We start from the raw sequence: 12,264 nt of genomic DNA, 5'->3' as shown, positions 1-12,264 counted from the left end.
ACATGCTAGATGATTAGACTTTTAGAAGACCCCACTGATGGTGCTGAGATAAGGAAGCAATATAGTGACCATCTTCCAAAAACAAGATGGCTTTGATTTTGGCTTTTAAAACAAGTACCTTATTTAAATCCACTTGACTTACAGGGTGTTGTTGTAATGAAATATAATATTTTTACAAGTGCCCATTAGCTTAAACTATAACAACGTAATAATGTTATTTTACCTCTGGTTTGGGTTTTTATTTTTTATCATTTTAAGATGGTTCAATTATTATTTACTATTGCCACTACTTTGAAAAAAGCCAAATTTATCTAAGATGCCTAAATGCCATGACTCTTTCTTCCAATTTAAAACTTATTTTTTGCGGTGCTGGGAACTTTCTTTGCTTGCTCATTGGTAATAAAAAAATAGAGTTTTTTTCCTCAGCCTGCAGGGTGTCTGTTTTAGACTTGGTGAGATGATGATCTTCTCAGATCTCTTTTTGATTGATCTTTCTGCACACCGGAGTACAGATTTTCTTTACTTCCTGTCCCAGTAGGCAACCGCAATTCTAGATCAAACTCTTCATAATGACTGTTTCTCAGGACCATCTTTTTCAAGGTCACTGAATATGGCAAAATCTTTGCTGTTTCCACTGCATGACACACAAATGGTTAAAAATAGTGTAACTGAAGTGGTAAAATTTTAAACATTGCCACCAGTCTATAAGCTGTTTTTTTAAAAATTGCGTTTCCTTCTTAAAGGTGAAGAGAAATCATATATAAGAGCAGATGTGGCATGCCTACAGTATGATGTTATTAAGATAAATATGAAATGTAATCACTTGTATAATCAATATTGTGTTTCCAGGTAAATTTAGAATATCCACTTGTTTTTGTGATTAAAATATCCTTTTTCTTTTGTGATGCAGATCTAAAGGTGTCTTGGTACTGCAAGGACAAGAAAATAAAACCATCTCGGTTCTTTAGAATGACTCAATTTGAAGACACTTACCAACTGGAAATTGCTGAAGCTTATCCAGAAGATGAGGGAACTTATACTTTTGTCGCTAATAATGCCGTGGGTCAAGTATCAAGCACAGCCAACTTGAGACTGGAAGGTAGAGTAAAACAACCTTAAAAACCACATTTAAGTATAGATCTAATCTCACAATGTCAGTAACGATCACTAAAAATTTCATGTAAATCATCGTTGGTCCTACTATTCTATTTTAATGCAACTAATTGTTTCCTGTTATATGCGATGTTCTCACTTTTCATTTACCTGTTCTCATTATGAATCACAAAACACCATTTTTTTTATTTTGCCGTGCTTTGTTTCTATAACATTTTGTAATGTATTGTTCTCATCACCTGCTTTCATGCTTCCTGATCAGCATGTATCAGAATAGGGAGAAATACGCTTAAAGAAATAGATAGATAAGTTTTCTCAGTTAGAAAAAATAAATTTTTTAAATAGAAAAAGTGTTACTGTCCCCCCCATTGTACTGACACAATTCTGATTTCACAGAAGTGACACTGGATGATTTCAGGTCTGTACACCTGCTAGATGTATTGACAGTCATTCAGAGAATGCCTGAGGGTTGTAGAGCGTAGTTCTATGATGGTTTAAAATTTCTGTTACCTCAGACTCTTAAATTATAATCAGAAACACTTCCTTGGTGGGACACTCTGATTCCAAATGAGATAACTATTTTTATACAGTCAGACTATTTTCCCTGAGCTAATATAGTCTGTATAGTATTAAGTATATATAAATACATAAAAATTTAGGGCAACTGTTGAGTTCTTAAAATTTTTTAAACACTTATTAAATAACCAGATGTTTAAAGTGGTTTGTAAAATAGAAAAGCTGGTTTTACAGCCAGAGAGAAAAAGGTAAAAACAGAAAACAAGAATACCTAAACCTAATTGCATATTCACCACTGCCTTTATGAAGAATATATTGAAGTTCATTAGACTAGTGATGTCTCACCCTGTTTGTCTGAGAAATAGAAATGAACTTGTGTGACTTTGAATCAGTAGTGGCATACATTGACAAAGCAGTAGTTTTGTACTAGATTCTAGTCTACCACTGGAATTTGAGACCGATCTGTAGACAATTCCAAATGAGTTCTGGTTTCAATGCAGGGTATGACATTAAAGGTTGGCATGCTTCTTTTCAGGATTTAGCAAACTTGAAGAAGTTACATCAAACTCCCAATGGCATGTCTCTTCATCAGTTTCATTTAAGGAGGAATCCCTTGGCCAAAAGCCCATCTTCATCCAGCCTCTGTCAAGCCTCAGGGTGCACAGCGGGGAGACAGTCAGATTTCATGCAAGGGTTTCTGGCATTCCCAAGCCAGAAATCCAGTGGTTTCATAACCAGCAGTCAATTCTACCAACAAAAAATATAGTTTTCCATTTTGAGGAGTCCACAGGCATGGCTTTAATGCTTATAGTTGATGCTTACTCAGAGCATGCTGGGCAGTACTCTTGCAAAGCAGCCAATAGCGCTGGGGAAGCCACTTGTGCAGCTACACTCACAGTGACGCCAAAAGGTAAAGCCCATTTTGCTTCAAAGACTTTGATTTGTGGCCTACCCCTTACTCCCACTGTTACTAATGTGAGTCTTGGCTGTTTGTCTCGTTGCATAGTGTGATCGATCCATAATTTACTAATAAAGTAACACCCAACAAGGCCCCCTATGGTCTGAATTACAGGTTAATCTATGTACTTTAGATCTCACTGAAGTATGTGTTCTAAGCATTACATTAGCAATTATTTCGTTAGACATCAACTATGCTTGATATTTTTACTTTTCTAAACAGCATCTAATCATTGCATCATTAGTGGTCTATTTTCTGTATGTTGTTTATAAAGTATATGGTGGAGGGGAGGACAAATGGTATCCCTAATATAGTCATCAAAAGAGAGAGGTGGATTAGTGGGGAGACTGACTCTATCACTCTGGATACCTACAATGACAACAGAAGGAAGAAACAAGATACTGTATGGCATCTGCATGAGCCTTCATCATCCATTCATCACTGGATCACTGGGAATGAATTTTTTTGTGTGTAATGCTGACATCCTAGAGCATACTTCGTCTGGCATGCTGCTTCCAAGTTACAATGATGTCTTTCATCTTCATCTTCCATGCCATTTTATGTTACTAACCTAGCCAAGTGACAAACCTTAGATGTTAATATTCTTTTCTTTTTCTTGTCACTTGATTATACAGTGCAAGCCCTAGCTAGGCAAAGTTCTGGGAAAGAGGTAAGAAAGTCCACCAAGTCCCAGGCAGTGGCAGATTCCTCTTTCACAAAGCAGGAGAGCAAAATATCCCAAAACGAAATTAAGTCATTTCAAGGATCATCATATGAATATGAAGTACAGGTTTTTGAAAGTATGTCTCAAAGTTCCACCCACACAGCTGCATCTGTTCGAGATGTAGAGTTGCACCATACTGCATCCCTTTCACAAACTGCAGAAAGCACCGAGTTGTCCGAAAAATGTGCCGAAGAGACAATGGGCGAGGCGCCAACAATTCTCCTGCAACTTCAGGACCTCTCTGTAAAGTGTGGCGACACTGCTCAATTCCTCTGTGTTTTAGAAGATGAATCTTTCGTTGATGTAACCTGGACTCATGAAGGTGTAAAGATAGAGGAATCTGAGAGAGTGAGGCAGTCACAAAGTGGAAATATTCAATTTCTTATTATATGTAATGTTCAGCTGGTAGACCAAGGATTGTACAGCTGCATTGTACACAACGAGTATGGAGAGAAGACAACGACAGCAGTACTAAGTGTAGAAGGTGGTTATTTGATTTTTAGCTACAACTCGCTTCATTTCATCTTCATTGCTTTCTGCAGCTTTTCTGTCATGCAAATTAAATCACTGAATATATTAATTAGAATATCTCTAAATTAGCACTCTAGTCATAAATGACTTATGAAAGTCAGCCAAGTTATTGGCCAAACTTTTTAAGAACATTTAACTTTCCAGTCTAGATTCAGGAAGTTTAACTTTCAAATCCAGGTTCAGGAAGTTAAGATTCATTTCATGTGTGCTGCTTTTTCTAATATTTACCAAATGGACCACCTAGGGAGTGTACTAAAGGTTAAGATGTTATAATTCAAGTATTTGTTGAGTATTTATTATTGTGCCTGACACTGTGTTAAATTTAAATTTAATTGTTCTAGTTTTAGGAGACTCAAAAATTCTCGTTTGCCCTTTGTATTCACATCTGAAGTCCTAGCTGTTTATAAGGAGGCCGTGAAAATTAAAAATTGGGCACTGAAAATAATAGGGCTCTATCAGCACCAAAATGAATAGTCTCTAGATATTTCACAAGAAATTATGCTGCTTTTACAGCTTCAGATCCTCTGGGAATTATAGAATTATCTCATGGCAAGATCAATATTTTTGTTGTTACCGTGCTTGATTCTCTACTGTGTTTGAAAAGGTGTGAATAAATTTGTCTGGGTAAAGGTTAGCTTCTTCCTCTTATCCATGGACTTTCCTTTTAGATACTAATGAAATAATGAAATTATTCTTCAGGTGCTAGAAGCTCATGCTATGTGTCTATATGCAAAGGAGCTTCACGAAATCCCTCGGAAGGAAGCTGATAGAAGTTCGGGCATCTCCAAGGGTCTATCTAGACCTATGGCCTCAAGTCCTTCCCTGATCTGATTATACTATTATTGAGTTGTTGGACATGAGTAGCCAAGTTATTGGCCAACCTTTTTAAGATGGCTATGTGCACAGCCATCTCTACAGTGAATTTTGAAATAAGCCCATAAATTCACTTTAACGTATCTGTAATACTCACCAAAAGGAGGCTGTTTTGTTCTTTAATCTGACATTTTACTCTGTAGTTATTTCTGGTTATATCCCCAAAGCCTACAAAAGGAATAGCTCAAGAACTAAGATCTAGTCATGCAGGTCAGATGGAAAATTCCACCATCCAGAGAATTGATCCTCAATTTAACTGCAGCTGCTGGCTAGCACAGTAATCACACAGGTACTATTTATCTGGAGTTGTCGTCTACAAGTCTTATAGATGACAACTGTGGCAGTTTCTGCAGCAGTATTATGGGGAATTAGCTGTGCTGTGGAGGTGGGAGAAATGTAGGTGTTTCAACTTGTTTCCTGAAGAACCTAGTGCCATCGTACAGTGCTTGAACATCAAGTTCCCAGAGGGGATTTGAGCTGGACATTTTCACCTCAGGATTTCTAATTCACTAGTTCCAACTGAATATTATTAAAGTGTTCTAGGAGCATGAGCACTTTTTTCCTGGAAAGTCCAGATTGCCTTACTTGTACTTATGAAAATTAAAAAGTAAGATACTTTTAAGTGTTTGAAAAGTGAAGGATCAAGCACAGTTATCTAAGACTAATTTTTATATGCTCTTCTTTTACCGTGACCCAATATCTTTACATAGGCTACATAGTTATCCACGAAGATCAAGTAAGAATGTAAAACACCGTAAGTTAGTTTGAATAGAATCCTTATGTGCACAGTAAGCATAGATATGTTATATATTAGTTTTGGGACTAACATGCTGCTTTTCTTCTCATCCTAATGACATTCCAACTTCTCTAAATTCAGCGTGTATTTTACTCTTACAAACACAGCTAATTTATTCCTTTTCCTAACTTTATTCTTACCTAGCCAAAGAATCGCAAACCAGAGCAGTTACAAATATTTCCCTTGATTCAGACACTAAAAGTATTAAAACACTCAAAGAGTCACAAATTAAAACAACCTGTGAAGTAAAGAGAGAATCGTCAAAGAAAACATCAAGTTTGTCATTAACTTAATGCCAAAGACCACAAGGAACTGAGAAGCCAAGGAGTCAAACATATTGACACAATGTCACACGAACTGTGGGGTGAGAGTGGTACCAGGGCACCCGCCTTTCTGGAGAAGCAATCCCAGAGACAACTGTGTCTAAAGAATGTACCTTTTCCTATGTAATAAAAGCAATTTTGAGTTGATAACTCATGGTTTTGCTTCTTAATATGTAATTGGACTTTATGTAGTTTAAAGTTTAAAAGATGGTTCAAGTCAAAGGAATATTTACTGGCTGAAAATGCTTAATTTCACAGGAAAAAAAAAAACTGAGAATTACCCTCAACTGAAGGTGGCAAGTTAGAAAATGCATGTTCCTTCTAAAAATGACTTCATCTCTTAGCAGGTGTTCAGTCAATAGACATTAAACAAAAAAGAATATTCCTTTAGCTTGTGGATTGCTTTTTTGAATGCATGTAAAGGCATGCGAAATTATGGAACTAAATGTAGAAATTTCATAGAGAACCTAAAATAAAAATATTTTAAAATCTTTCTGCCAACATTGTCATGTACTTTATTAGCTCATTGATTTGTCTGGCATGAATTTTTTTTGATGCATTTCGGGGATGTAGTTTTCTATTATAATAAATAGAAAGTTTAATTGTATGAATCGTAAAATGAGGCAGAAGGTATGTGGAATTAATCATTAAAAATTTTTATGTTTTTCCATTTTAGCCCATGAATCAATGTTGCATGAGAGGATCGAACAGCAGATTGAGGTGGAGATGAAAGGTATTGTTATATTGAATGTGAGATTTAAATAGAAACTCTGAAGGATTAATAGAATCCTTGATCTGCCTTCTTTCTTTAAGTATTATTGAGAAAAGTGACATAGATATACAAATATATCTCCCAGAGTATATATTACTATGTCGCATGCCTGGTTTAGTATGCTGATGGTTACATGCATTTCACAGTAATTTGTTTTATGGTAATTTAAAATCTTATATTTAAATTTTATCAGCCATATTCAACTTCATGTTAACAGCCATTTTCAGAAGTGTGTATTAGGAAAAGTTGGTATCTTAATGCATGAAATCATGAAGTAGAAGTTTGTCTTCAAAATTACAGTGAATTAAATGGAACAATAGACAATAATGTGTCATACTCAGAATGCAATGTCATGAATGAATTATGATTAAAATGCTACTTTATTCAGGGTGTGTGAAAATGTTACATTCCCATTCTGGTTTACACTTCATGCACATATTATCATTTTAACATTGATACGTCTCTTACACTGGCTTGCAGATAGCTGCCTTATGGGATCCTTATTGCCTGCTTTTCTTTGCATAACATTGTGACTTTATGGCTGTATTAGTTCGAATAAACGCCTTCTCATATTACTTTAGCTAATTATTTATGGTTATAGTTCTTGTATATATTTTTAAATAGTTAATTCTCAAAAATATAATAATTTAATCTACAATCAAAAGGATCAGAAAGGGCGTTTATTCCACTCTCTGCAAGTCAGGTAAGATTCTCCTCTTAGCCATCAAAGGAACAAAGTTTTCCTGCTCTCAAAACAAATATGCACAGGAACATGTTATTTTGAAATGCATTTTTGCTTGTTCAAGAAGAAATTTCAACAGTTTGAAGAAAAGACCAGACAACGAACGATTTTCGTGTCAGAATCTTTTAAACAGAGCATGGTGTTGCGTTTATTCGAACAAATATGGTGAGTGAATTTTTTTATGGATTTGTGAGAATCTGTAGCATGCATTTTATTTCATTTCCTATTTTGCAATTTCATTTATTTTCAACTTTTTCAAATGCTATGGAAAATAGTAAAATGCTTTATAATTTTATTTTTTTTCAGAATTATTCTCTGAGGGGGAATCTAAATGTCCAGAGAGAGATGCACGTGATGCCTTTTCAGATTCTGAAGACTTAGATCACAGCTCCACAGCTGCTAGAAGATATGCAAGTAGAATATTATCTACAAGCTCTTGGCCTGACTATTTCAAGCCTTCTTTTACCCAAAAACTTACGTTTAAATATGTGTTAGAGGGCGAACCTGCTGTTTTGACGTGTAGATTAATTGCCTGTCCAACTCCAGAAATGACTTGGTTTCATAATAATCGGCCTCTCCCGACAGGTCTTCGACGGGTCATAAAAACTGAGAGTGATTTACATGATCATTCTTCCAGCCTGGAGATTAAAAGGGTCCAAGATAGAGATTCTGGAAGTTATAGATTATTAGCAATTAATAGTGAAGGGTTGGCTGAATCGACTGCATCATTGCTCGTTATCCAAAAAGGTCAAGATGAGAAATATTTAGAATTTCTGAGAAGGGCAGAACAGACACATGAAAATAGGGAGACTTTAGTTGAAAGGAGAGAAGACAGAATGAAGGTTGACCTGAGGTTTACTGGCTCTCCCTTTAACAAAAAACAAGATGTTGAACAAAAGGGAATGATGCGAACTATACACTTTAAGACAGTAAGTCCTGGCAAGAAAACAGATCTTATGTATGATGACGAATATTTAGAAAGTAAATCTGAATTAAGAGAATGGCTTAATGTAGGTGAAAATTTCTTGGATGAGGAGACCAAAATTAAGTTGTACCGTTTACGGGAGGCTAGAAAAATGTTAATGGAGAAAAAGAAATTATCTCTTTTAGAAATGTCATCTGAACTAAGCTCAAGAACTTTGCAAAGTAAAGCTAGTGATAAAGATATTCTGTTCTCCAGAGAAGAAATAAAAAGCAGGTCTGTATCTGATCTAGCTGAAAATAGAAATAAGGTAGATAATGTAACTGAGGGTATTGTCCAAAATATACATGCCCTTCCTAATCGAATGGATCAGTGTGTAGAATCTAGAGAATCTCCTACAAACTTTCAAACTATTGTTAATGAAGAAGTTCTCCAGACTGAAATAAGAATGAGCCAAGAGGCATTTCTGAGAGAAAGTCCACGAAAAGAGCATGTATATGGCGGAATTCTAGTAAATGAGAGTACCCAAGCAAGAGGACAACTTGAAGAAATTATGAACAAAACTGAAATCGAAGAGTCATCTAACCGCATCACTAATGTATGGAAGAACAAGGAAACAGATGAGACTCCTGAAAAGGTGTCTCAAGTTATTATACCACATGCCAGTGGATCTTTTGGAATACTTAAAAATATTAAGGAAAGTGAAGAAATAGATAGTGAAAGAATAAGAAAGGATGATTTGAGAGAATCACAATACTCCACTTCCACAAGAGCTGATGAATTCAGAACTGAACAAGAAGAAAAAACAGCAACATTTTTTGAAAATTCTTTCCAAAAACGTCCACAACGTTGCCCACCTTCATTTCTTCAAGAAATTGAATCTCAAGAAGTTTATGAAGGTGACAGTTGTACATTTGTGTGTCATTTTCAAGGATTTCCTCAACCCATAGTGACGTGGTATAATAATGATATACCTATCCCACGTAATCAAGGCTTTATCATTCATACCTTGGAAAACTATTCAACATTAACTTTTGCTTCTGTTTTTCCTCAAAACGAAGGTTCTATTAACTGTGTGCTGTTTAACCAATATGGGACAGTGAAAACAACTGGTGTACTAAAAGTGAAAGCAAAACAAAGGCATGGTGTCAAAGCACATAAGGTCCCAACGTTGCATGACTACACTGATGAGGAAGAAGAGCTGTCATTGGTGTTTGACCAAGCAGAAGGCATTCATCCATCTTTGAGACAAGAGGGCCAAACGAATCTCCGTATGTTACAGAGTAACCCACCTGCTCCTCCCTCTGCAGACATAGAATCTCTTTCTTTTCCTGTAGAAATTCAGATAACAGCAGCAACTCCTACCCCAGAACAGGATAAAGAGTCAAGAGAATTGTTTCAGTTTGAAGAGTTGGAACCTAAAGCAACACCTCGAGATGAAGCTACTCAGTCACCAAAATACAAATTTATATTTTCATCTGATATTACTAATGAGCCGCCAAAAATATTACAAGAAATGCCAACACATGCCAGGTGTAGAGAAGGGGATTTTATAGTACTTGAATGTTTACTATCTGGTGAGCCTAAGCCAATTGTAACATGGTTTCGAAATGGAGCCCCTTTGAAGCAGAACCAAAAGTTTCAGTTTGAAGAAGTTAATTGTAGCCACAGATTATATATTAATGATGTTAATCCTCAAGATTCTGGAAAATATAAATGTGTTGCTGAAAACAATTCTGGAACAGTTGAGAGTGTTTCAGATCTAATGGTGGAACCTGTCACTCACAGGGAATATAGTCAATTAGAAAATATTGGTAGAATTTATGAAAAATATTCTCAATTAGAAAATATTGGTAGAATTTATGAAAAATATTCTAAAGATCAAATTCAGGGAGAATCTGTAAGGGCACATTTTTATGATTACCCATCTGGTCCTTTAACTTCCCAATCTTATGTAAAAGAATATTCCGTAAGGGAATATTTTCAAAGCCTTGAGACAACTGAGGAGATAAACCCGAAAGGCTATGTTTATTGCACATCTTCTAGAGAAAAACTACCCAGATTTACGCAGTGTGCTTCTAGGTCTGTAAAAACCAACAGGCCTATTAGGGCTGAACTCATACAATGTCAGGATGAAGGGAAAGAGGGACATGTAAGTAAAAAATCAAAGCTGCACCAAGCAGAGGGTACTTTTTATCCATATGTTGATGATTTCAGTGAAGTAAAAATTAGGAAAGAGGTAAGACATGATTTTGGAAAACATGGTGAATCAGAAAGGATAAATGTGCAAGAATATGCCCAAAGTGACCATTTCTCAAATATCCACTCTGAGAAAACTTCTGATAGTTGCAATACAAAAGACTCATCTAGCATCACATACGAAGAACCCCTTGATGAAGAAAGATGTTACCCAAGAAGAAAGGTGAAGCATAGAATTATTGCATTTGAAAAGTTACAACATGTAGAGAAAGGACTTCTAGAAAAAAGACCTACCAGGAAATCATTCATTAATCCTCCTCAAAAGAAGTCTGACGATACTGACTTTCCATTAAATCAAAGAGATTCAAGATCAACTGACCTAACGGCAAATATACACCAGGCAGAGAAAATGTCTTCAAACACTGAACCAGATTCATCTAACATCATAATGAATTTAAAGCTGCTTTCTGCTCAAACTCATAAGGAATTTGAAGTACAAGAGAGGGAACAACAGAAAGAAATAGGCTTTATAGAGCAATATGCAGTTTCTGACAGGGCTGAACATGAAGCACCTATTACATTTGACCTAAAGCAGTTTCACTCTCAAGTAGAAAATCCAGATTTAAAATCCCAAGAATTAGATAGTGGTCAACCAGAAGAAGCTTCTTTTAAAATCCAGCTTCCTACTTCTGAAACAGCTGAGAATGCTGAGAACATTGTATTTGATCTAAAACAAATGTATTCTCATATAGGTTATCCAGCTAAAGAGTTCCAAGGGCAAGAAACTAGGCAATGGCAGGAAACACTTCATAAAGAAGAAATTCCTAGCCCTGAAATATTACAATTTGATACACAGAATACCTCTAAAAACAAGCAAAATAACATATTTACCGATCAAGAAATTTCTTCCAGTCAAGAGTTTTCAAATAGAACCGTGATGGAGAAAAGTTGTATTGATGAAAAGACCTTTTATTTGGAAAAAGGAGCCCAACAGATACAGGAACAAAATTTAGGAATTTTAAATACTAATAGTTCTCTTAAATTTTTTCCTGAAGAAATCCATAGTGAATCATGTGCCCTACTTCAAACCTCATCTGTAGATGAAAGAGAAACTGATCTTTCTGAGAAAAAACATTCTTTAGAAAATGGAGATCAAAGTTTCATTTCACTTTTGAAAAAAGCAGCAATTGAGGGAAAGCTTTCAGAGGTGTGCAAAACAGAGGAGGAACACACACTGGAACCAGAGTTGGCATCATTTCAAACGCAGAATGGAGGGGCACAGGGATATGCCACTGGAATTTTAGGAGACCCCAAAGGCAATGCAGACACGCAGTACAGAAAACCTTCTCTGAGCCAGTGCTTTTCATTCTTGATGACCGAGGAACAACAGAATCCAAATGAACAAATAAGTGAAAAAACTGATGTCTCTGAAAAAGAAAAATGTTATGAAGAACTTCAAGTTCAAAATGAAACTTCTTTCCTCACTCCTGAAGGAGAAAAAATAGAAACTTGTTTTTCTGAAAATTTCCCCAAATTAGATGAGGTACAGACAACAGAAGTAATGGGATCTGAATTCTCCCTAACACAATATTTACTTGCTGCTGGAAAGCATGAAGTTCCTGAAACTAAAGACACCAAGGACAAGGCAAAACTTGTCCAGAGTGAATCGGTCACGTCCATGGAGGTTGAAGAGGTAACTTTCAACACTGTGTATGAATATTACAACCAACAACAGGAATCACTAGGTCGCCCATTTTCTCCTGAATCGGATATTTCGATTGATGTGGGAAGTATA

The 12,264-nt window shown here is 35.9% G+C and overlaps 1 protein-coding gene across 1 annotated transcript in view; it reads left to right on the top strand.

Moving 5' to 3' along the window:
* TTN (titin) overlaps positions 1-12,264 on the top strand; it is a 295,008-nt gene that overhangs the window by 75,903 nt on the left and 206,841 nt on the right. The window contains 2 exon segments of the mRNA XM_039855355.1: positions 911-1,099; positions 6,511-6,567. Of these exon segments, the coding sequence (XP_039711289.1) occupies positions 911-1,099; positions 6,511-6,567 (246 nt within the window).

This window comes from Pteropus medius, unplaced genomic scaffold (assembly GCF_902729225.1).
Source record: "Pteropus medius unplaced genomic scaffold, Ma_sr-lr_union100, whole genome shotgun sequence".
Taxonomy (NCBI): domain Eukaryota; kingdom Metazoa; phylum Chordata; class Mammalia; order Chiroptera; family Pteropodidae; genus Pteropus; species Pteropus medius.
The sequence above is the reverse complement of the archived record's forward strand: the minus strand, read 5'-3'. Positions and strand labels throughout refer to the sequence as shown.